The sequence below is a fragment of the Agelaius phoeniceus genome, chromosome 8, assembly GCF_051311805.1.
Source record: "Agelaius phoeniceus isolate bAgePho1 chromosome 8, bAgePho1.hap1, whole genome shotgun sequence".
Classification (NCBI taxonomy): Eukaryota; Metazoa; Chordata; class Aves; order Passeriformes; family Icteridae; genus Agelaius; species Agelaius phoeniceus.
This window is the reverse complement of record NC_135272.1, coordinates 8,817,612-8,842,671: the sequence shown is the minus strand read 5'-3', so window position 1 is coordinate 8,842,671 and position 25,060 is coordinate 8,817,612. Positions and strand designations below refer to the sequence as shown.

The 25,060-nt window shown below is 50.9% G+C and overlaps 1 protein-coding gene across 1 annotated transcript in view; it reads left to right on the top strand.

Moving 5' to 3' along the window:
- Positions 1-1,153: 1,153 nt before the first annotated feature.
- PRRX1 (paired related homeobox 1) overlaps positions 1,154-25,060 on the top strand; it is a 39,795-nt gene continuing 15,888 nt past the window's right edge. The window contains exon 1 of the mRNA XM_054638612.2: positions 1,154-1,645. Coding sequence (XP_054494587.1) covers positions 1,405-1,645 — 241 coding nt within the window. The 5' untranslated portion in view covers positions 1,154-1,404. The remainder of the gene's footprint in view (positions 1,646-25,060) is intronic.

The following is a 25,060-nucleotide window of genomic DNA, read 5'->3' as shown; positions in this document are numbered from 1 at the left end:
GCTCCTTCCCCATCCAACATGTGGACATGTACCAGAGGACATCACACAAATCGTCCTTCTGATGCAGAAGTCACTCTCTGCTGCATACACAGATGCACCCACAGCATTTTGGGTGGATGTACACTCACGTGCTTCTGTGCACATGCACAACTTGCCCCAAACTTGGGGTTTTTTTTGCCTTTCCACCTTTGTCTACCCTCCAAATCGGGGACAGCAGAGCTCTGCAGCCCTGCCCTGCTCATTTGGGTCTTTGAGACTGGAAAGGGTAAACTGGGACCGGGGGGGGGCCTGAAAGCAAACTAATGATGGAAATGTCTCCTCCATGCCTGTGCCTTAATTAAATGCATGGAGAGGCTCGGGGAAGCACATCTGTTTTCAATCTGGAGCCCTTTGATGGCATCAAATGTTCTTTCCCCAGATCAGGGGGGATGGAAATTCTGGGCTGGCTGTGGCAGCTCGGAGCCCCGGCCTCGGCCGCCGGGAGCTGCGGCCTGAGGCGGCCCCGGCCCCTCAGCGGCCGCACTGTGCTGGGCACGGTCCGAGGGCCGCCACCTGTCCCCGGCCACCGGGGCCACCAGAGCCTGCGGGGACCGCTGTGCTTGCCGGCCTCAGCAGCTCCGACTGTGCCCTCGCGGTTTTTTTGTTTGTTTTTTCCCTTCCCTTCTGTTCTGTTCACTTTACTCCCCTATCGCTCTGTTTCTCTCAGTTCTCCGCTGCACTTTTCCTTCCTCTTTCGCTGGTTTTTCCTCTTCCTTCCCTCTCTCCTGTTCGCACTTTCTCTTCCATTACCCTCGCTCACCTTTTCATCTGCATTTCTCATTTTCGCTGTTCCTCTCCTCACTCCCTCCCTCCCAGGGCCGCGGTCCACCCTCCCCTCCAGGTGCAGCGCCGGCCCACAACGGGGGCCTGCCCGGCTCCCCCCTTCAGCCGCGGGGCCTGCGCTGCCACCCGCGGCCCGGTGCCACGTCCCGGCGGGGCCCCGCGGGCCGCCCTCCCCCGGGTGCCCGGAGCCGCCCCCGCCGTTTGAAGTGCGGGGCGGAGGGGAGGGAGGGGAGGGCAGCGCAGGGGCGGAGGGAGCGGAGCCGGCGGCAGCGGGGGCGGAGGGACGGGGCGCACCCGCCCCAGCGGCCCCACAGCCGCCCTGCGCCTCTCGGCCGGCGGCAGCTCCCCGCGCCGCCGCCCCGGCGCCCCGAGCCGGCCGCCGCCTCTCCCCTCCGGCATGTTTTAAGCCCGGCCCTGCCCGCTCCCCTTCGGGCTTCCCTACCCGCCGCTGCCGTCGGGTCCCGTCCCGCTCGCCCCGCTCCGCTCCTCGCTACTCCCCCCCTGGAAGCGCCGGCGGCTGGGGGGGCGCGGGGGCGGTGGGCGCCCGCGGGGGGCGAGGGCAGAGCAGCCCCGCTCGGCACCATGGCGTCCAGCTATGCCCACGCCATGGAGAGGCAGGCCCTGCTGCCCGCCCGCCTCGACGGCCCCGCCGGCCTGGACAATTTACAAGCCAAGAAGAACTTCTCCGTGAGTCACCTGCTGGACCTGGAGGAGGCGGGCGACATGGTGGCCGCCCAGGCGGAGGAGGGCGGCGGCGAGCCCGGCCGGAGCTTGTTGGAGTCCCCCGGGCTGACCAGCGGCAGCGACACCCCGCAGCAGGACAGTAAGTGCGGGGGCATCCTCCCCTTCCATCTCTCGCCGGGGCAGCCGCGGCGGGCGGTGCCGGCTCCGAGGGGGCTCCGCCGGTGCTTAGCCCGGCTTGCCCCGCTCCCCGAGCCGCCCTTCCCCGCCGCGCAGGGAGCCCCGGCGGGGTCGGCACCCGCCGCAGTGTGAAACCCTTGTTTTCCCGGGAAAGGGGTGACCTGCCCTTCGCCGCCGTGCCTGTCGGGTCCGGTGCCGTGGCTCCTGCACCCTGCGGGGAACCGGAGAACATCCCGGGGAGCACGAGCGGGCAGGAGCGGGCCCGTGGACTCGGCCCCCTCATCCATTCCTTGCCGGGGTGCGCTGAGAACGGCGCTTGGCTGGACGGGGCGAGGCGCGCTAGGCGCTGAGCCTCCATCCATCCATCCATCCTGCCATCCCACCCATCCATCCTATCTATCCATCTGTCCGTCCGTCCGGCCCGTGGGAGCGGGCACGGCGCCGTGCTTAGCGGGACACCGGTAGGCTGCTCAGGGGTCTGGATGGGGTCCGGACCATTGTGCGGTGCCCTGCCGGGAGCGCCGGGGCTCGCCAGCAGCCCGAGGGTGCGTGCGCGGCTCCCGAGTGCAGCTCCCGAGTGCAGCCGCGGATTGCCGCTGCCCCGAGCCCCGCTTCTCCCCGACCCGGGCAGGACAGAGGCCAGACCGGGCTCTGAGCTGCCCATCCTGAACAGTCCGAGCTCGCCGTGACCCAGCAGCCCCGCGGCCGTGGGCAGCGGGATGGGCGCCGGCTTGCGCGGCGTTTTCCAAGCGCCGCGTGTTGTTTTCCAAGGGCAGCGCTGTCAGAAAGGCTGAGGGGGCTGTGCAGGGTCAGTAACCCCCCTTTAGCCGCTCTCTGTTAAAATAATTACATCCTCGGCCGCAGGGAGTTCCGTGGGGGTCCGGGCTGGCCGCGGCTGCGGACACGGGCTCGCTTCCGAGGGAGCTTCGGCGAAAAACGGGGGGAAAAACAACAAAACGAAACGAGAAGCGAACGAAAATGCGAATTGCAATTTTCGTTCGCTTTTCGATTTTTTGTTGGTTTGGTTTTCTGTGTTGTTTTTTTTTTCCCCGCCGGAGCCGCCTCCGACCCTCTTTTCTCCGTGGATCCGACGTGGTTTTCTCGGTATTCCGAAGGAATCCGAGCTGGGGAAGCGGGAAGCCTTCCCAAAGCAGCCGCTCCTTGCAGAAGCGCCCGTGGGATGCCCGGGCTCGGCCCGGCCGGATGCGGTCCCGGCGGGGAGCATCCTCCAGGAGCGCTCGGAACGGAGCGAGCGGAGCGCGGCTGCCGGAGCGGCTCCTCTGCTCCCCGAGAGCCGCATCCACCGCCGCTGGGACATGGCTTTAAAATATTGCCTTCCCAGGACCCGAAAAACTGCAATTTCTGGCTTTAAAGGTGTGTATTTTAGCGGGGAAAACAGCGATTGCGGCTGCCCCCGAATCCCCAACTTGTGCCGCTGGAGAATCCGCAAGATATCAAATGCAGACAACTTTTTTTTTTTACTTCTGCTCTGTACCCAATTTAGTTTATCATATTTTCTTTGGATTCACTCCTGATTTACTCCGATTTACTCCTGATTTTGCCCCTTGCCAACTGCAAGCTCAGTCAGCGTGGAAAAGGAGAACTGTGTTTCACCAATACTCACCTTGCTCTTAAAGCAGGGGGAAAAAAAACCCAAAAAAAAGCTGTCCAAGGGCTTGTTTTCTAGTCAGCACTGCTGAGCAGGGACCAAACTACAGTTTCAAATAATTTAGAAATTCTCTGAATGCTGTAAAAGTTTTAATACCGTTGCGGTGAATTAGAAAGTTTTAGAAGTATTCTAAAGTAAGCAACGACAGAAAAAAAAGAAAGGGAGAGGAATAAATTCTGCTAGGTTTGTTGGGCAGAGCTGTCATGTGGGCTTTCTGGCTCTCTCATGGATGCATTTAGCATATCCCGGGAGTCTCTGTGCCTCAGTTTCCCTATCTGCTGTGTGTGCTCTGTGAAGTGTTAGCAATCCATGCAGGAAAGAGACTGTGCTGGAGCTAGGAAATGCAGCAGAGGTAGGAGCTTTTCTGGGTGAAAAATGAGAATTGGTTTAGTGGGAAACCTAACACAGGGCTCAGTTACTCTGCTTGGTTTTAAGTGAGAAAAGGTAAAAGCCGTTTGAAGAAATTGTGGATTTCTCAAGAATACTAAAAATGTTCTTCCAGGCTGAAGAAAAATCAACTGGTCTGCCCCTGATTTTTGTCCCAAACTGAAGGGGAAAACCAAATTATTGGTGCTGGTTTTGTAAACAAAACTTAAGAAGTTTGACGCAGAAATTACAAAAGGTTTTGTTTGAATGTTTGATATTGAAGGAAATATTTCACCTCTGTTTTATTTGAGAGATGTTCAGGATAAAACATTTCTCTTATTAAAAAGAAAAAAAAACATTCCTGGGAGCAGCTGTGATTGTAACATTTGCAGGGAGAGCTGTCCGTGGGTTAAGGAGCTGAGTTTGCAGCAGCGCTGCGGAGCTGTCATTCTTACCAAGCTCACTTCAACTCGGAGCTCTGAACACCTTAACCTAAAAGCTGATAAACATCAGGGCAAACCTCCCTGCCTCTGCTGCTTGGCTGGGAAGGCTTTGCAATCCCAGTTCCAATTTGTCACCAAATAACCTGTTAAGGTTAAACCAACTCTTGCTGTGGTAGCTCAACTTTTGCTGAGTCCGGCTAAAGCTGGGATGAAAATGCTGAGCTGAGGGGATCCCCCAAACTTCCCAGAAAAGGCAATGATCTCCTGTTGCTTTTGTGCCCTATGAGGGTGACAGAAACCTGTCACTTGCCTCTGGGTTCCCAAAGCTTGTGGCTCTGTAATTCTCAATGATTGTTTGGTTTTTTTTCAAATGGGCATTTTTGACTTGTGCTTTTTTTTTTTTTTTGCTTAGTTTGTTTGAGGCTCACTGTTGATGGCTCATAAAATGGTGTGGAGAAAGCATGAACAGCAAAAGAAAAATTGTTACGCTGGGATTTCTTTCGTAAGGAGTGAATAAACCACGCTTCAGTCCATTACATGCTCAAGTTCTGTGTTTGGGGGTTTTTGCTGTCCTTTAATCTCTCTTCAGTATAAAAGTGCTGGCACTCAGGTGGCTGGCAGATTAAATCAGGCTGATTCCCAATTAAAGCTGGGCACGGGCTGCCTGAGTCCCCCCATTATTTTTTTCCTGTCCCAGTGAGCATTGTGACCCCTCAGTGCTGCTGCTCCTTCTCAAGGAAATCCCAGGAGCCCTGCTGGGACAAGGTGAGTGAGTTCCTCTGCTCAGGCAGGTCAGTCAGTGCCTTCAGCCCCTCTGCTCTGGCAGCAGATTGAGGAAAGGCTTTTTCAGCCTTCTCACTGTTGGGTGATGGGGCTCAGCTCAGAAATAGGTGTTATTTCAAGAAAGGACTGGCAGATTCAGGGAGGGCTGAGCATGGCTGCTCACTGCAGCAGTGTTCGGAGGCACTGTCCGGCTCAGGGAGCCGCCAGTCACAGGCTGCAAGGATGAGCTGGGGCAGAGATCTCTTCCTTGCTGCCTGGGCTTAAACCCTCTGACTGCTGTTCCTGGCTGTCTGAAACAGCATCCTGAGCTGGAGGACTTTGGGTCTGCTCCCACATGGCTTTTCATTTTGCTTTAATTGCCTCTTTTTAATCAGAACAAGTGAGGTTGCTGAGTTGCTGAGGATGAAGGTGAGAAGAAGCACCTGGGACATGTGCAGGGTTTTCTTTGCAAACCTCTGCTTTATCTCAGAGTATTGAGCATCTCTTTTGTTAGTAAATCACAGCCCCTATTCCCAGAAAATGCTGAGTCCGTAGACAAGGGATGTACAACCAATAGATAGAAGAGGGGAAAATTGATTAAACCTTGGAGTTTTCTTCCTGTCTTGTCCTGCTGATGGACAGAGAGTCTTGGGGCAGCAGCTGGTGCTGGTGTCCCCAGGTTACAGCGGCGAGCGCTGGGGAAGCCGCCGGTGCCTCAGTCCCCACCAACAGCGGCAAATCTTCCTCAAGAAAGACTCTCCAGAGTTCTCCACTTCCAGAAACCGATGTAGGAAAAGCCAGGATCAGATCATTACTCTTTTAAGGCGCTTGTTGTAAATTATCTGTGTGAAAAACGCGGTTCTTGGTCGGCAGCATCTTTGCGCGTGCCGGTTTTACTGCGTGTATCCTCGAGGCTTTGAGGAGAGATCACTTGAATGAAGGTTGAGATAACTAACACCAAGCAGTTGTTAGAAGCTTGATTAACTCCTTTCCATTTATGTTCCTTGGGCATATCTATCTAATTTTGACCTCAGGCTGGCAGATGTGTGATTATTGCAGCGACTGTCATGGTGTCAGACACATTTCTTGCATCCCTGAATCCTGCAGTTTGAAGTGGGAAAGCATTTTGGGTTTGTTATGTAAATTTCTGCAGCTTCTGGGCAAAGACAGAAGATGGAAATGTGGCTCTGCCACATATCTGGAGTCTTAAAAAAAAAAAGGCACAAGGAAATAAACGAAAGTGGTCAAGGTACTGATATTAACAAAGTAAAAAGAGCCATGTGAATGTACAGGAGGGAGCTGGCTCTGTTTGAGTGCTTTTCCTTTTGAGGGGGTGAAAAGAAACTTCTATTTGTTTGTGAATTTCACTTTTTTTTGATCATAATCAGTTTTGCTTCCTGGTTCTCATGGTCTCATAATTTGCTGATGGTATTTGTGTTTTCAATCCATCCACTCAGAGCTTCCAACTTTTTAATTTGAAAAAGATTTTGCCGAAGGTTTTTACTTTCCCTCCTTCCCCCCTTAATGTAATGAAAACATTTCCATGAAAATTAGATTTTGAAATCTCTCATAAAACTGAAAGGTTTGGTCTAAACTGCTCGAACGCTTTTAATGAACATCAGCTTTCTGTCATCTGCACTGAGTTTCCACTGCTAGCCGGTCTATTTTCCATCTTTTTGATGATGTATAAAGCAGTGATTGCATGGGAAAATATTATCTCAGGGTTAATTTGTGCAGGCCTTACTCACACAAGTCATTGCATGTGATTCAATGGACCACTTATGTGTGTGCCAGTTGATGAGTATTAGTGTTTGAAGACCTGACCAGCAGCCTTGAGTCATGCAAAAAAGGTCTTTTTTTTCGGCCAGTGGAGTATTTTTGTGCGGGCATGGAGCGGTTTTGCTGTCTGCAGTTGCTGTCTGCATCCTTTTTCCTCTCAGCAGAAGTGCAGAATGCATCAAAATCTGTGATGTGAGGGAGTCTGAAAGGCGAAGAGCAAGAGCACGGACAGAGCAAAACCAGGAGGGGCTGGGAGAGTTGGGTCTTTCACAAGGCAGACACAGAATTACAGGGCTGTAATTCCTTCAAAGATGTATTTTTATTTTTCCCCCCGGTAACCGAGTTGACTCCCATGGTTTTTGACATCACCAGAATGACTTGATGGGATTATAGGTGTTTATTCCTGGTTGGGAGTTGTTTATGATATATTTAATCGTTTTTGAAACCCATATTAAGTGGCCCTGAGGGAGCTGTGTTCCTGCTGGGCCTCTGTTGCATAATGAAGTACATCACGAATATTTACCAAGTGTCACAGTATTCCAGCCTTGGGCCTCTGTTTCTGGGGAGGATGAATCACTGCACTGCTGCTTCCCCACCCTGCTCTCCTTTCCTAAAGGAGCCTTGGATTTTGGGGCGGATTATGGAGATTTGAAGTGAGGCTCAGCACAGTCTGGCTGGAGGAGCTGTTGTCCACGGCTCTGATGTTTGAACTGTCCTCTTGGCTTTACATGCAGGGTCCAGAAAGGCTTCAGCTTCTGCTTGGGTGGTGGAGCAGGTTTTTCGTCTGGTTCCCCCAAGAAAAACCTGTTGTTTGGTCGCTGCATGTGGGAAATATCTTCAGAACCCGCTGTTTGCTCTGGGGGAGAGCAGACAGCTCCAAGGAGGGGTGAAATGGCAGTCTGGAGGGTATGGAGAAGGATGGCAGTAGTGCTTCCTCCTGAGGGGGAGATGCAGCACAAATCCAACCTCTTACCACCCACAGGAGATCTCTACAGAGGCTCTGTGTTACAGACTCAGTGGAAACTCACAGGTGTAGATGTAGGTGCCACCAGCCCTATAATGCAGGGATTTGTCCTTTGTCACCCTGTGATGGGACAGTTTTCCCATTGTCCAGGGCCAGCACAGCTCCCAAAGCTCCTCAGCACTTCAGGGGCTTTTCAGCTATGATTGGTTTTATGGAATTCCAGAATGGTTTGGGTTGCAGGGGCCTTAAAGATCATCCAGTTCCAACCCTGACACTTCCCACCGTCCCAGGGTGCTGCCAGCCCTGTCCAGCCTGTCCTTGGACACTTCCAGCATTCAGAGACAGCCACAGTTTCTCTGTGCAACCTGTGCCAGGGTCTCACAGGGAAAAATTCTGTCCATTTCATTCCTTAGCTGGAGATAATTTGAAGCTTGTCACAGCCCTGCTCACCTTTGCATTGTAAATGTAGGTTTGCCCTGGAAATCTGTGCTGTGTTCCTAATCCATGTTTCTTTTCCTGCCCTGTTCCTGCTGGGCCCTGCTGATCCCTGGAAGATGCTGTGAGGTGGGGATGGGAGCTCAGCAGAGCTGCCCTGCCTGTCTGCTGGCACTTTGGGGGCATCACTTAAAGAGAAGTTTCTTTCAAGTGAGAGTGTCTGGAGGATTCTGGCTGAGAAGGGAAGGGAGCAGAGGTGCTGAAGCTGAGGGCACCTCCTGCAGTGGAAAGCCTCTGCAAGGATGAGTCTGTGAAGGCCAAGAGAGGCCTGATGAGCAAGCCAGGGAGCATCTAATTCAGCTTACATAGCATTCTGGGCTCCTCTCTCACCTCCAGGGGCCGAGAAAAGGTTACAGCACAGTTTAAAGCACTGTCCCAGACAGTCTGGATTTCATACGTGCCCATGTGAAGTGAACGTTTGCCTTGGGGTGGCAGCCCAGGACATCCTGGTGCCTCGTGTTCCTGGAAGGGAAGGTTAGATGAGAGGCAAAGGGAGCCAGCTGCACTCTTAACAAATCACTACATCCTATTGCAGCATCCAGTTCATATTCCACCCAAATTTTCCCCCCATTCTGGCTAGAGAAATTTTCCTACAGGAGAAACTCCAGCCAGTCAGCAAGACTGCTGGGCAGGGCAAACTTCCAAAGAGACGCTCAGGATCTGGCTGGGACCCTCTCCACGTCTTGATGAGCTGCTCAGGCAGCAAAACTGCTTTTGCACCAAGAGCTGGAAACTCATCAGCAGCTTGGGGCCACTGCTTCCTGCTCTGAGCCCACCAGCAGATGAGCTTCTCCTCTGGCCTCCTTGACCAAAGCAAAATCAAAGTTCCCCTTGGTCCTGCCAGTCTGGGGCAAGAGGGAATTGCCAGCAGCAGCAGCTGCTGAGTGGGCAGGCTTGGGAAAGGAAACTGGAATCAGGCTCTGAAGGGAGCAGCAGGGCACTGGGATCAAAGCAGGGTGCCTGGTGCTGATGGAGCAAGGGTGGGTGGCTGCAGAAAGCAGCAGCTTCCAGCCCTCTCAGTGTAGGTGCTGGAGCAGTGAAGGTTGAGGATTTGAACTCGTGGGGTGCCTGCAGTGGTCTGTCTGCTCTGGGCTTTGTTGTTCTGAGTGAGTGGTGGCAGAGCTGGGCTGAGCTGCAGCCAGTGTGCCAGCGAGGCCCTCAGACCTGCTCAGTGCCTCTGGAAATCATCTTCTTTTTTGGAAGTGTCGCTAATACGATCCACATTTGTTTAAAGAAAAAAAAACCAAACCAGGGATGCTTGCAGCTTTCAAAGAGCTGTCACTTCTCCCCGTGTCAGCTCAGCCGCGGCGGGGCTCGGTGGGGATGGATTGGACTTAAAAGGGAAAAGTGCCTGAGCCGTAACAGTGAAAACAGAGTGTTAATGCTCTGGGGCTGCTGCTGCAAAGGGCTGGCCCTGCTGGTGGCTTTGCAGGCAGCTCCTGTCCCCACCAGGCCTGGGCTGGTTTCCTGTCAAGCTTTAGGGCCCTCTCCCTGCCTTGTGGCCCGAAGTGCCGGCAGCGCTCCGTGCTGATCGTCCTTCCAGCAGCATCACCTGTACCCTGGGTGGAGGGCACAGAGCAGGGGTTTGTGAGTCCAGCACAGAGTTCCTGCTCAGGGTGGATGGTTCCTGTGAACCAGGAAGGCTGGAGACCAGGCTGTGTCCCAGGGAAGGCTGGCTGTAGGCACGGGCTGCTAGCGCTGCCTGCCCAGTGCCGAGTACTTGAGCTTGTCAGAGGAAATGTGTTGGTGATTTCACACTCAGGGAGAGGAAGAAGCTCTCAAGACCAGCCCAGAGCCAAGCTCTGCATCCTGCTGCCTTTACTGTGAGTGCTGATGGGGCTCTGTCCATGTGTGTCCAGGGGAGCTGAGGTGAGGGTGGAAGCACAGCGTGGGTTTGATGCACACACAGCAGGCAGCCCCATGAGGAGGGTGATTGCTCTGTGTGTTCCCCAGGCAGTGAGGGCTGCTCCATTTGGGAGAACTGCAGGGCAGGGTTTGTGTGCTGGTGCTGGGAGCAGCCTACCAGAAAAGGCTTACACCCAAAATCTCAGCTGGAACAGAAGGGCTTTTCTTCCCTCAAACATCAGACCAGATGACCCAGCCTGTCTTGTGTTGCTCAAATACACCTTTGTGTGTTGGCCACTGTTTTACTTTATACTCCCTCCCATAACTTGACCAGGATCACCTTGCCATGCCTCAGTTTTCCTACCAATATAACTGGGTACAACCCTGAGCCCTAATTAGGGGCTTTGGAATTTTCTGGCTTAAACAGCAGTTTGGGAAGATTCTCCTCCTTCTGCACCATCCCCAGCAAACTGCTATTGCATCTGCTTGTCTTTGTGGAGTTAGCATTGAGAATATCCCCGTCCAAGACCTGGAGCAACCTCAGCAAGGTTTGTTCCTGCAGGGAACCCACCTGGTGCTGCTGAGTGCACCCCATGCCCTTGGGGCCAGAGCTGTTTGCTGTGTGCACCCACCCATGGGCTGGGCTGGCTTTCAGGTTTAGATTTTTTGCACGTGAATGTGAATCTCCTGAACATCTTGGGGTGCCTGGGCTCTCCACAAGCCCAAGAGATGCAAGGAGCAGCACGTGCTGATCAGCTGGAAGTCCCTGGCGTGTTTGGTGGCAGGCAGTGAAATTCCCAGCGGCTGGTTGGGATGGTCACACTCTTTTTCTTGGCTACAGCCTGCTCTTGAGTGTTTGGCCAAAAAAGATCGTTACTGAGAGTTTGTTTCATTTGGAAAACTTCTGATACGTGTCATGGAAACTAGGAGGACTGCTCAGGAATAAGTGCTTGCAGCACTATGCTTGTTTGTGATTTGTTTTTCATTGTTTCCCCTCAATTTTTTTTTTTAAATCAACTAATCAGTAAAAAGAAACAATCACCTGTGATTTAGGAGAAGGATCTCTCACTGTAAATAATAAATTAGTGTCAGGAGACCAGGCAGACAGAATGGTTGATGAATATCCTGCAGGCTGAAAGTTGTTTATCAAGCCTGTTTGAAGACTTATGACTAACAAGCTCATTTACAGAGCTTGGAGTCTGTTCATGAGCCATTCTCCAGCTGGGAGGATGTGGGAATCATCAGAAAATGTATTCACAAGTTACTCGATCATTTAAAAAAACGATCAAACAAACAAAGACTGGTTTTTGGAAGGGAACTGTAAATTCCTCTTTCCCCCCACTGGGTTTCTGAGGCATTCCCGTTAGGAAAATGCAGGGCCTGGAGAAGAATGCAGAGCTCCAGTTGCTCACTAATGACCTATTTTGGTGCAAAGCCTCCTGCCCAGTGCCCTGCCACCAGCCAAGGCCTCCAGCTGCCGGGGAGCCCTGGAAGGGTGGATCCCTCTGGTCTCCACCACTGATTCCCAGGGGAGAAGTTGGGCTTGCTGGGGGAAGAGGTTGCCCGTGCTCCTCTGGTGAGTTCACAGAGATTTCCCCATGTCACAGTGCAGTGTGGAAAGGAGGGCAGCAAAGAGAACTGGGAGCAAAGAGGCTCCCTTGGAGTGCTGTGGATCCTGCAGCTGTGACTGCCAAATCCACATTTCTGTGACTTTCTAGGTAGAAGTCTTTCTCCCCCCTGCCTTTAATCCATCAGAGAAAGGTGGATTGAGAAAGGAGAGCAGCACAGGATCTGGGATGAACTGGGAGCAGAGAGGCTCCCCTGGAGTGCTGTGGATCCATGCCTTTTGCAAATCTGCTTGTCTGGCCTTGGACCAGCTCTGCTGCTCAATGCAGAACACCACATCTTTATGAGAGGCAGATGTTTTTCACCCCCAGCATGTCCTACAACTTGGCCTTGTTTGTGGGGCATCCTCTCCCTGTGCTGCTTGGCCCTGGGGAGGGCTCCAGGTGGGCTCTGTGTGTCAAGAAGGTGCAAACTGAGTCCAAAGGAGTCCAGAGAAGAGGTAAAGAGAGCTCTGGCTCCAGTTTAGAAGGAAAGAAGAGGTGCTAAGGCTCAAGTAAAAACTGATTTCCAAGCCCACCTACTGCCGTTGCAGATGTGAGGCAGTAGGGAAATCCTCCCAGGTCTAGAGAGGGTAAGGAGACCTTGGAAGAGATTTCCTTGGAAGGAAACTTTGTTGAGACAAAGGAATAAACAGCATAGAGCTCATCCTACCTTGGGAAGGGAATCCTCCCAAGTGTCAGGGACTGTGTGACTTTAGTGGGAACTTGTTTAATCCTGAGATTCATCTGTTCTGGCCAGCACAATGGTGCTGCCTCTGAATTTCCCCCCCATTCCAGGCAGGGTGCTGTGTTCAGCTGGGATGCCTGTGGGGCAGGAGGCACCCATGGAGCTGAGTGTGGATGGGCAAGGATCACAGTCACTGGATGGAATGATGGAAAAGAAAAACTAGGATGTGGTTAGCAGGAAAACCACCCCAGAAAGCTGCTCTTCATCAGTCTGGGCAGGTTCATCTTTGCCTTTGTGCATTTTGTGTATTTTGTGTGTTCCTCTGACCAGAGAGAGCTGATGTCTGTCTTGTTCTGGGGGGGGGGTTGAAGAGCTCTGTGTGGAGCTGGGTGCTGAATCCTGGTTTTCTTGCTTTGTGATGCCAGGATCCCTGTTCTCCCTGCCTGTCCTGCTACACCCATGGTGCTGCTCCCCAGGAATCCTCAGAAGGGCTTTGCTCTCAGCTCTGCTTCCCTGATATCCACTCTTGAGTGGGAGCACTGTAGGTTGTGTGATGGATCACTGTCCCTTTTGGGGCACAAAGTGGCAAGGGTTCTTCCAGACACTTGTGATGATGGAGTAAAATCCACATTTCTGTGACTTTCTAGGTAGAAACCTTTCTCCCCCCTGCCTTTAATCCATCAGAGAAAGGTGGAATGAGAGCCAATGGCTGGGAGCAAAAGCCAGACATGCATTCAGAGGAGGTAGGAAATGCATTTTTTAGCTGTGAGATGCTGTGTAATCACTAGAAATAACTCCAAAGGAGAGCGCTGGCTGCTGCATCCATGAATGTCTGGAAGCCCTTTTGGAAGAGCAGCTTTTGTCAGCCATGAATTATTGGTCTCACCAGTGGGGTAACTGGGTGAAATGCTGTGGCTGAGTCCCACACAGCAACTGAAGAGCTCAGCTCGGCCTGAGGGATGGGAGATGTGCTGCAGGCATGTTCCTGCCAGGAAATCAGAACACAGGACCAGATGGAGAGCACAGATCCACTTGGTACGAGTCTGTTTACAGGTTTGAACCAAAACATAGCGAGAAACACAACAGGAAGGCAATGTCCTCATCTCTGATCATAACTCAGGCCCTTATGTGAACCAGCTGCCTCACATTTATGGGACAATCCCCTTTCCAAAATCCCAAATCTCCAAAATCCCTCTATTAGGAATAAGAGAGATAGGAAAGCCTCTGCAGGGCTGTGAAAGGCAAACACCAGCCATGGGAATAGCCCAACTTTCTCTTATATTTCAGGAGCTCTTTGGAGTTTACTGCAGCTCTGAAGGCAGCAGGCTGTTGTGTGTGATTTCTGCTATTTCTGGCCGGCTTGAGGCTCTGAGTGAGCAGTGTCTCCTGTAGCTGCATCCCTGCCAGCTTTGGGAAAAATGAGGAAAACAGGGAGAGCTGCAAATCTCATCAGTGCTGGGAAGAGGGATAAACATGCTCAGCATCCTCGTGGGACAGAGCATCTCTGAAGTGGTGGGGTGAGCTCCCTGGGGGTGGCTGTGCAGGGCTGGCACCAAGGGAAGGGAGCAGAAGGGTTTGTAGGGTTGGGATGGTCAGAGCAGTCACCCACCCCCTGTGTCCACAACTGTGCATTCAGTTGTCACCAGCAGGGAGAGAGCTGCTAAACCAGGAATGCCCAAAGAGCTGCAGAAGGACAGCTCTTCCAGGAAGGTTCCTTAAACAAAGCCCTCATGGTTGGTTCTCTGCTCCACCGCTGAGCCTGTGGCAATGGGAGCCTTTCTCCACCTGGCTGGCGTGGTCATTTTCCAGCCCCAAAGCTCAGTGTTTGTGGACATGTGGTCATGGATGTGCTGCTGGCCAAGGAGTGTGGAGTTGTGGAGGTTTCCAAATGTGCTCTGTTCCTAGAAGGGACATAGAGTAAAAAGTGTGCCGAGAAATGGTTTGGCAATGGTTTGGTTTGGAGGAATTACACTTTCCTTCAGTGTGATTAATAATGGGGATGTGGGGGAAAGATCAAAATCATCAAACTGCTCTAAAGACTTTGCTGGGCTGGGCCATGTTCAAAACTCAGTCTGGGTGTGAAAAGCCAGGTGGTCTCTGAATTTGTCCCAGATCCTCCAAGCAGGATTCAAGGTTCTGAGTCTATCCTGGTGCCTCCCTAAGCACATGAGACCTGCCCCAGTCAGAGCCGTGGCTGCAGCTCCAGGCTGTTTGGTGCCACCACGTAGTGCCCACACACATCTTGTCACCTGTCACAGCTGAGACAGGGACTAAAAAATGCATTTCCCTGGGAGAATCCTGTCTGTGCTGCAGAGACCATCCCTGGAGACCACCATCATCTTTGCCCAGGTCCTTCTGAAAACATTCCACCTTGATGATCAGGAGCTACCACAAGGCAGGAGTGGGAATAGGATCATCCTTAACTCTCTGTGACATTGATGGATTTTGCTGCAGGATGTGCACTGGCTGTTAATTCTGTTTTGGGGCATCTTCTTTGTAAAGAGAAAAATTCTTGCACACCTGGTGTGCAAGAGAGAGGTGGGTACCTCCTGGGGAAAATGTCTACCCTGGCTGAGCCTGTCCTGTTGCTTGTTTTGAGAGGGTTGAGATGATGCTGAACCCGCTGGAATCAGGGATGTTGTAATTATCTGACAACACAGGAGAGCTGGGGAGGCAGCAGTGGTCTGTCCACAAAAGCCAAAGAGAAGGGGACTTTCTTACCTAAAAATGTAGCCTGGCACTTCACAAGTGAATTGCTTCTACATCAAGAAATGCAGATCCTATTCAAATGCAGCAGGCAGAGAACTTCTGTCAGTTCTGGCTGGATAGGGGAAGCCTTCTCCAAAGTAAAGCAATTATGGAGAAAGCAGCTGCTTTCTCCATAATTAATACTTAATACTGTGTTTCTGTGTTTCATTTAAAAGCAGACCTAAGATGCAGGAATTAAAAAAAAAAAATTATAAGCCTCCAAAAGGCAGGGTACCTCTTAGTTGGAAATCTCTTTTTTTCTCCTAGAGAAACTGGTAGAACTTTTGAAGCCCTGAAGAAGTCAGGCTTTTAAAACTGAGAGCTGAGAGCCATCGTTTGGTGCCAGTGCCCCGTGCTGTGTGTTGGGGAAGGGATGCTGCTGCCGGAGATGGGGGGGGGAGATGCAGAGGGGTTTCACTGTCATTCTGGTGCCATCTACTGGCCCAAGCCCTCAGGAAGGTCTGTGGCAGCGGGGACTGGAGCACGAATGGCCGGGGTGGAGTGGCCAGTGTTCCCCCAGGAGCAGGGGCTGCGTTCCCTCCCTGCAGGGCACACAGGCACAGTTGGTGCTGCACTCCCCGTCGTCTCCAGCTCTGCTTTCCCCACGATTAATAGTTAAAAACACCAAAATCTGCTCAGTCAGCTCCTCCAGTCCTGGTCTGACCAGGAAGGTGAGGGGGGGTTATGTGAGGGTGGCAATGCTGCTCAAGCCACTGTGCACCTCCAGGGATGCCCGTGGAGCAGCCTGGGCTGAGCTCTGCTGGCATTTTCCTCTGTTTTGTTAGAGCAGCAGGGTGAGACTCTGGGTTCTTGTGTCTTGTAGAAGCTTGGGCTCACCCAGCTCCTTGGTCTTTGCTGCTATCATTAGTAATCCTCTTTCCTTTAACTGAGCCACCAGGTTTTCAAAAAACTAATAGGAGCTAAATTACCTTCATGATTTCTGTTCAAATGGTCAAAACATGGTTGAAGTTGGCCAATTCCTCAAAAACTGCCATGAGATCAGAGGCCTTAGAGCATGTTGCATTGTAAGCATTTCCTCTGGTGAGCCAGCTGAAACCAGCTGGGAGAGCTGGGCTGCCCTTCTGGAAGGCACTTCGAGGGATTTGGGATTTGAGGGCACAATCCAAAACCACCCATCTCCTGTGGGAGGCTGATCTGAGCTCTGCCCCATGGCTTCTTCCCCATCACTGCCTGTCTTCTGCTTGCCACACATTCCAGGCTGGCTTGGCTGTGCTGGTGGCCAGGCCAGCCCTGTGTGGCAGGTCCCTGAGGAGAGGATGTCCTCAGCAGGTCCCTGAGGAGAGGATATTCTCTCTCTTTCTCTCTCTCTCTATTTCTCTCTCTCTCTGTTGTGGCTACTTCAAAGGGCGCATCCTCAACTCACTTCACTCCAGCGGGGCAAGCTGGGCTTTGAGCAGGGAGCACAGGAAGCCAGGAGAGGGGAACAGGTCTTTGATGGGGCTTTCCAGCAGCTTTTCCCTCTTTTTTGATTTTGCAGTTTAAGGGCAAGACCCACAGCAGGAGATGGTGCAGGAGCAGCATCTCTGTTCTAGCAAACAGGAGGCATTTCCCCTCCTCTAACCCCTTTAGTTACTGTCAGTAGCAACTTTTAAAGTGTTTGGGTTTCAAGCCTTTGATATTTATTTCCTTATTTCCTCTATTTCCTTATTTTCTCTGATGATTTGAGAGAAGCCAAAGCCCTTTCTATGTGAAAACTGGAAGCATGGGGAGGAGGTGAAGGTGAGGCAGGCTGGTCCCAGTAACCAGGGCTGCCTGCTGGGACAGGACACCCCAAAGCTGTCTGGGCAGTTGCAGGGATTTGGTGTTGTTTTGGGGCAGCCTGGCCTGTTTCAGCCAGTGCTGGTGGAGCTCTGGGGCAGATCTGTGATGAGGGTGGCCATGGGCACCCTTCTCTCTGGGGGAGTGCAGCAGCAGGGCTCCCGAGGCAGGCACTGAGGATGGGACACCTGATTTTGGCCAAAGGCTGGCAGGTAACCAGGAAAGGGTATAACCCATGCCCAGGACTGAGGGTTTTGGTATTTCATCTGTGCCCAGGTGGTAGATTCCATAAAACTGCCAGAGCAACTGAGAAACAAATGCCTGACCAACAGAAGAGGTTTATGGGAGAAATCTGTAGGTTTTATCACAGCCTGGGCTCAACAAGCAAGAGAACTTGAAGTCAGCTGTGCATAAATGATAATCTTTGGGAGTACTTTGGCTCCCCTGAGCAGAGTCCTGTTAGCCAGAACCAAATGTAATATTTGTTTTAGTAACTCACCCATCCTTCATCAGGGATGAGTTTTCCAGCTCAAAAGGAGATTTTCATCTCCAGCTCCTGTAATGCTTCTAATGCTGGGACCTGATTTGGTTGAAATAAAACTTAGGTTTACTTTGTGTGGAGACCTGGGGTTTTGTTCCTGTTGGTTTTGATTCAGGAAAGTGTCTCTGTTCATCAGGGGGCACTTGAGCTATGTGCTGAGTGAAGGCAGGGTGGGAGCTGGGAGGGCAGGATCCATGGCAGTGCTGTGATGCGCTCCTTCCCGTCAGAGCTTGGGAAATAAAGCAGGATTCCAGGACACTCACTTGATGATCTTGGCTTGGGAGAGTCAATTTAAAAGGTCTTATTTTTCCCTAAAGGACTCCAGGGTTTGCCTTCCACGCTCTGCCCTATAGAAATTGCCGTCTGACTTGTGGTCCGGGAAATGGCTGAGATTGTCCTGTGCATTTTCTAAAGTTGAGCATTTCAGCCTTTAGTTCTGTGCCTGACTGGGAGTGCCTAGAGCAACACTTGCTTCTGCAGGTGGATTTAGCTGACACACTTCAGCTTTTAAAACAAAACAGCTGACTAATGACAGGCTGTGGTGTTTGTGAGGGTCCTCAGAATGAGGTGAGAGATGAGAATCTGACTCCAAGTTCTCAGAAGGCTGATTTATTGTTTTATTATATATCATATTAAAAGAATGCTATACTAAAACTATACTAAAGAAAGAGAGAGGATACATCAGAAGGCTAGCAAGAATGATAAAGAAAGCTCGTGACTGACTCCTCAGAGTCTGACACAGCTGACTGTGATTGGTCATTAATTTAAAACAATTCACATGGAACCAATCAAACATTCACCTGTTGGTAAACAACGTCCAAGGCACATTCCAAAGCAGCAAACACAGGAGCAGCAATCAGATAATTATTGTTTTCATTCCTCTCTGAGGCTTCTCAGCTTCCCAGGGGAAAATCCTGGGCAAAGAGGATTTTTTCAGAAAATATCATGGTGACAACAGGCCATTACTGCCAGGATGCCTGGTTCACTAAACAGAGTGCCCAGAGCCTTTATGGGAAGACTGTCACTTACTACCTGAATGTGCAATGCCAGCACAGCAAGAGCAAAGCCCAGTCTCAGCATTGATTGAAGGATCATGGCTTTTAAATATCTATTTGATTTTTATTTTAGGCTTCGGATTCTGGGGTCGTGTTAAAACCTGGGATGACAAAAGCACAACTCTGTCAGTGTGTGTATGGTGGGAGGATGAGACTCAGCCAGCTTTAAGGTTAGAAAGGAGCAGAGAATGCAGTGAGAGAAGGCACAGCCAGTCTGGAGCCTGTGTCCATGCTAATCTCCAGCAGGGGCAGTAGCACAGTTCTGGGAGGATCCAGTTTAGGATGCGTGAATATTTTGGTTGGTCCTGCTTTGGCTGTTCCTGCTGTGCATGAACAACTCTGAGTGGCACAGCCATGGCAAAGCTTTCCCCTCTCCCCAGCCCCGTAAGACACTCTGAATTTGAAGCCAGGTTACAATTGCTGGCCTTGCAGGGGCAGGGGTTAGCTGGTGCAGGCTGGGTTTTACAGGTGCTGGAGCAGGCAGGCTGTGTGCCACGGGCTGCAGCTGCCTGCAAAAAGGACTGGTTTTCCCCTTTCTTCTCTGTTGGTGCTGCACAAGTCCTGTGGATGGCTAAATCTGCTTCCAGGACAAGGCAGACAAAGGGTATCTGCCCAATAAAACCCCATTTCTGTAAGTCTGCAGAAGGAAACAGAAAAGCTTTTGCCAAGCAGAGGGACAGGAATGTTTTACAGCTCACCGAGCAGGCTCCAGGTTTGTGGCAGGAAAACACAGCTCAGGCTGACCTCTCTGGAGCCCCCTTTGAGAGCCAGGGTGGAGACTGTTTCTGGACTGTTTCTGGACTGTCACTTTTTCCAGGTTAACTAAAGATAGCCCTGGTGCAGCGCAGACAGCCAGTGATGGCCTTTCCCTTCCCCAGGCTCTCTCCCCTGCGTGCACTCTGCATGGACACAGCATTCATCCCGAGAAACACAGCAGGGATTCCCAGCTCTGAGCTCTCCTTTGCCAGAGCCTGAGTGGAAAAAAGCTTGAGGGCCTGAGGAGTTTGGTGGCAGAGCTCTTTCGTCCTGCTGGGGAGGTGGGAATAATCCAGGGACAGGGAAGGGAGGCTGCCTTTTGTCCTGGTTTGTGGCTGAGTTGTGCAGGATCAGGAGGTGATGGAGCTCCCAGACCTCCACACTGTTGACTTCAGTCCATTCCAGCTGACCATCCAGCCTGGAGGAATGGGATGATTCCCTCATATTCCTCCTTAATGAACTGTGGGGCAGATGAGTTCAGGGTATCTTTGCAGCCTGCTTAGAGCTTAGCAGCCTCAGCTTAGCAGGCCCCTTGCAGAAACCAGCTCGCTGTGTCCCAGCCCTGTGGCTGAGCTTGCCAGCGAGCTGGAGAGCTGGGGAGAGGGATGTGAGCAGTCCCAAAGCAGGCAGCAGCCTCCTGAGAAGGGGCAGGAAATGCTGAATTCCCAATCCCCCCCTGCTGAACCAGCAGCTCGTGCCGAGCATTGTCGCCGAGCGCCTTCGCAGCGTTTTATGGGGAATAATCTGTTGTCATCAAAGCCCATGGCAAATTCCATACTTTCTGCAGCTGATGCTAAATAGGTCTTTTGAAGGTTGTAATTTCTCGTTTAACTGATGCCAGTTGTGAATACTTTGTGTTGAGGAATAACCCCTTAGTGCCAAGTAAAATACAGTGGAAGTCTGTGGCGTGTTTTTCAGCGTATTGTTAGTTACAGCCCTCCTGACAGAGCACATTCTATGCTGAAGATAAATGCTTGGGAGTCTCTTGCCAATTTATGTCCAAAAGGGCTTTTCTTGGATGTCCTCCTCTCTGTGGAAAATGCTTTTCTGTTTTTCCAGCAAACATTTAATGAGCTGTGCTTAAAAGAAAAAGAGGGCCTATTTCAGGACCAGCCCATGGTGCTTTAGTTCTCTCCCAGCTGGTTTGGGGTTCTTTGGGTGCTCTGATCTCTGTTACACCATGCTGCATGCCACTGGGCTTTGTGGAGCAATTTGCATCTTCCAGGACCTGACTGGGGGATGTTTCAGTGCACACAGCACCATCCTGGAGTATCCCTTGTGCCTGGGATGGAAGGACATTTGCAGCTGACCTGTACCAGAAATCCCAGGCTCTGTGCAGGTTGCAGGTACAGCTGTTGGCACATCAGGACACTGTAGGATTCCCCATGCAGGAATTGAATTCAATTTCTGTGACCACAGGGGAGCCTGGAGAATTGGTGTGAGTGGGCTGGGCTGTGGGGCCACTTGGAGGATGTGCCCACAGGCATCTGGGCTAGTGGTGGAGCCTCTGGTTGCTCACAGCTTGGTTCCAGCTCAGCTTGTCCAGCACCTGGCTGGGCCTGGGGCTGCCCTGAGAGGGTGTTCGGCTCTGGGAGATGTGTGGAGAGCTGCATGAGGAACAGGGAGAGGGAGGAGGCCACCTCTGACAGGGACACCTCTGACCTGCACACTTGCTCACAGGACCAGAGAGGTTGGCAGAGATTTCCTAAGTGAAGTTGAAGGCCCTTGAGGTTTCGGTGAGCAGCCAGGAGCAGCTGAGGTTTCTTTCCTAGGGATGAGGTGGTTTCAGAAGTCCCCTTGAGGGATGCTGCAGTGAAGCAGAGAGAAAGCCCATCCCATGGTATCAGTTTCTCTGGGTCTGGATTGAAGGCACTTGAGATGATAGTTCATGTTTGGACTCAGAGGTTTATTATTTCTTATCAGTGAAACAGTCTCACAACCATGAGTTCTGCAGCCTTTCATTAGCAAGGCACAAAATGGCCAACAATCTCTTGTTACAAGGTCTTTTAAGGCTAAACTATCCAATTAAGAAAGGACACCTAGATTATTTTCCCTTTTAACCCAATAACTGATCCCTCAAAGCCCGCACCGTGGCCTTTCCTGCCCAATTACAAAACATCACCCAAACCCATGGAGAAGAAGGAAGAAGAAGGTAAAGAAGAACAATCTGCCTCCACCCTAAAACCTCCATCTTGATTCATATTTATTACTATATTCTAAACCCCCAAACTTTTAAGTTTTCCACCCTGTGATATTGCACACTTCTAACCAACTACACACCCTTAATCCCAGTGCTGTCTATCGATTTTGGAAGCCTGTTCCACAACCTCATGTCAAATGCAGTGTTCTCTTGTGGGTCTGTTCCTTTAAGCACAGAAAGTTTAAAATTCTCAGCGTCCAGGGTTCCAACACCATGGATGCTTCTGTCTAAATCTGTCTAAATGCCAGGTGTGGGGTCAGTAGTCAGCGAGGCAGAGCAGCAGTGGGGGGATCTGAGGCTCTGTGCCCTGCTAGCACTGGCAGTGGCTGGGAAATGGGGCTGCAGGACTCACCAACACACCAGCTATCATTTGTGTATGCAGCTGAAGTGAAACAGCTGCTCTCTGTACCTTTATACCACACACTGAAAGTGCTTTCATTACTTGCTGTTATTTTATTTTCTGTGCTGTGAAGGTCAACAGCATGAACGTAATGCCAGTGCATCCCACTTGTGATTTATTTGGATTGATTTGATTAAAATCACACTTTTATTTATTTATTTTATTGATTTGCTTTTTGTCTGCACCCCACTTAAGCACGGGGCTGCTGGATGTGTTATGAACAAAGGGAGTTGGCAGTGCACCTCTACTCTAGGGCCATATGGAATTTTAATGTGCTTTTTGCTTTGAGGACTTCTGAGGATGGAGAAATCTGTGTGACCCACACTAATCACCCCTGCAGTCTTGAATCTGGTGGAAGGTAATTTGCTTATTTCAGGGCAGCTTTGATGTGGATGGGTTTAAATCTGCACTTCCATACGGTGTTGGACATGGCCCTGAGGCTAGGCTCTCTCTAAGTATTCTCATTGTTTTTCCAGTGAAAAACATCACCTAACTCCCAAAGGTTTTGCTGAGTAGTATTTTTATTATTTGGAGAACAATTTTTTTCCTGCATTTCCATTGCAAATCATATTCACATATCAGTGTTTCTTGGCTTAAAAATACTTTGTACTCGATTTACTTTATTTTTACTTTAGTTGTTAGCAAAAAATATTTAATGAAATAATTATTTTGCCAGAGGGTTGATAAAGAAAATCTAAGATGTCGTCCTGCGTGTGTGGAGAAATCTGTTTTAAAACTTCTCATTAAACATAATGGCATTTCTGGACGTGAGTAACATTAGGAAGTTTGAAAAAATGCCCATGCTAACAGGCTGGGGGACAGGAATTTGCTGTATTTGACAGGCTGGATGTGAGAAGGATGCAGCACTGCAAATGCGGCAGCGCAGCCTTGCCAATGTGTCTAGACAGCCCATCTCTATGGGGGAGAGAAAAGCTTATTTCTTGGAGCTGCTCCAGTGAGACCAGACCACTTCTGGTCTCCTTTATCCATGGAGACTTTCCATCCAGGCTTGGGGTTTGTGCTGAGCTGGCTCAGCCTGGTGCCTGGTGATCCACAGGAACTGATTTGGGCGAGCTGTGCAACCTTTTTCTGGTCTTGAGATACTCCTGGGTAGGTGAGGATTTGGCTGGTCTGGCATTGGGTGTGATTCCTTTATAAAAGGCTTAAATTGTGTTAAATTTTGCTAGAGCAGCAGCAGCTGTCTGCTAACCCTGCACCAGAGCAAAAGTAGTGTTTTGTGGCTGAGATACCTCACATTTCTGCACAGGTCCCCCAAATTGTCCAGTTGTCCTGTCCGACTCTACAGGTTAGAGTATCTGACATTTCAGGCAGATTAAGGGCAGGAATAAACAGATATCCTATAATATATTCATCACCTGGAGGCAAAAATTATTAGTCCATGTTAAGGATTGTCATTTCCAGTATATCCCTTGTGTGCCTCAATTCACAGGATCTCTCATAATCATTATTTTGCCTCCTCTGCTGGGAGTTGTGCTTTTCAAACTGCGGTGAACTCTGGAAAGACAGGGCTTTCCATTCTTCAGCTTTCTGATTTCAGATTTCTGGATGATTGTTCCACTCTGGCAAGAAACCATTCAAAATACATTCCAAAATATTCATCATTCCAGCAGGCTAAGAAACATAAGATGTAGCAATTTATTAGCTAATGTGAAATGCATTCGCCGTCCAGAAGAGGCAGAGGATGGAGGGGGGGTCTGAGCCTGGTTTCCCTTTGTGTGCTGCAGAGCTGGGGTGTGGAGCATCCTGGAGCCCATGCTCTGTCCCATCTGCCTTCCTGTTTTGCTGAATGTCCCTGTGTCCAACAAAAATCTCCCAGACACCAGCAGCATCCTCCTTGTCCATTCTCCTCAGAAGAGAAGGTTTCACTGTGGACCTGGAAGGGGAAAGTTGTTCTGGAATGGCCCTACATGCTCTGATCCCTTTGCCTCCTGCAGCTGCTGTTAAGGTCCTTTATTCCCCACCCAAGGAGTGTGCTCCTGGTCAGGATGCTCAGCCCTTGCAGAAGGCAGGTGGGCTGGATGCTGAGAGCCAGGCTCAAGTTACGTTATTTCTGGACCTCGGATGCCATCGTTTTTCCAGTTGTGATCAAGAGGGACCCATAAAATCCATTAGCAGTAAAAAAATGGATTTCTAAGTTAAGCTTTGCAGCAGCTCCAGTCCAGTTTGCTCGGGAAGGGGTGGTGGTGGTCCAATTTCCTTGAAACCCATTTGTTCTTGGATGCTAATGAAAGGGGAGCACAGCCTTTGCAGAGCTCGTGGCCGTGTTCTCGCCACCGTTCGCGCCTCCTGTGCTCCTGGCACAGCCTTTCTGTGCCATGCAGTTTGCACTCCTGGATGTTCCAGGAATACACAGATGAAATATCCATTGGGAGCAGTGTTCCTGTCTACCAGAGCAGCCAGCTGGCGTGTGCATCCCACTGGTCATCGTCAGTCTGTTTGTGTAGGTCCCAAAAAAACCCATCCAAGTGAATTTCCAGATCCAGTTGGGAGAGCTGTTGGATAATGGCACTTCTCAGCAACACAGGGGGACCTGGACAAGCAGAGACACTCATGGAGACACTCAGCTTGAGTCAGTCTTTCCCCTTGAGAGGAGCCTGCTGGGGAGCGTTTGCAGACTCTTGTGGCTGCCACAGTGTTTGGAAATGAGCCAGCTGAAATGCCAAGTGGCTCATCTGCAAGGGATATGTGCACTGGAAAAAAATCCCCCCCAAAGCAGCTCTTTTCTGTCTTCACAAAAACTCTTTCTTTTTTCTTCCCCCACCCTCCTTTTTATTTTTGCACTAGTCAGCTTGTTGTAAAAATATCTGATTTTCCTTAGTTGAAAGCTTTTCTAGCTGAAGTTCACAAGGATTTTTTGCCACTTTTTCTAAATGCGAGAATAAATTTATTAAGAGCAGTGTTGCCCAGAGTTCAGGTGAGCATGCAGTGCCAGGTTTTCACTTCATGGCTTCCAGCTGTTCATGGTTCATGGCATGCTATAGGGCTGGGGGGGGTCACTTCTGTACATAAAGAGAAGGGGGCACTAGGAAAATCCAACAGGGGAGCAGGTGGAAATAATACCATGTGCCTTTTGCATAACGTGAAACCCCATGGAGCTCACTCCAGGGGGATATGAGTGTGGAAAATGGATTATTAACCTGTTTGTCCTAATTGCACTGGTGCTTGCCGCCACTGTCTTTGAGGCAGCTTGTGGTTATGTCCAGGAGGATGTGGATATTGGCCTTCCTGACACCTCAGTCTGCTCCTGCATGGAAAGGGTTAA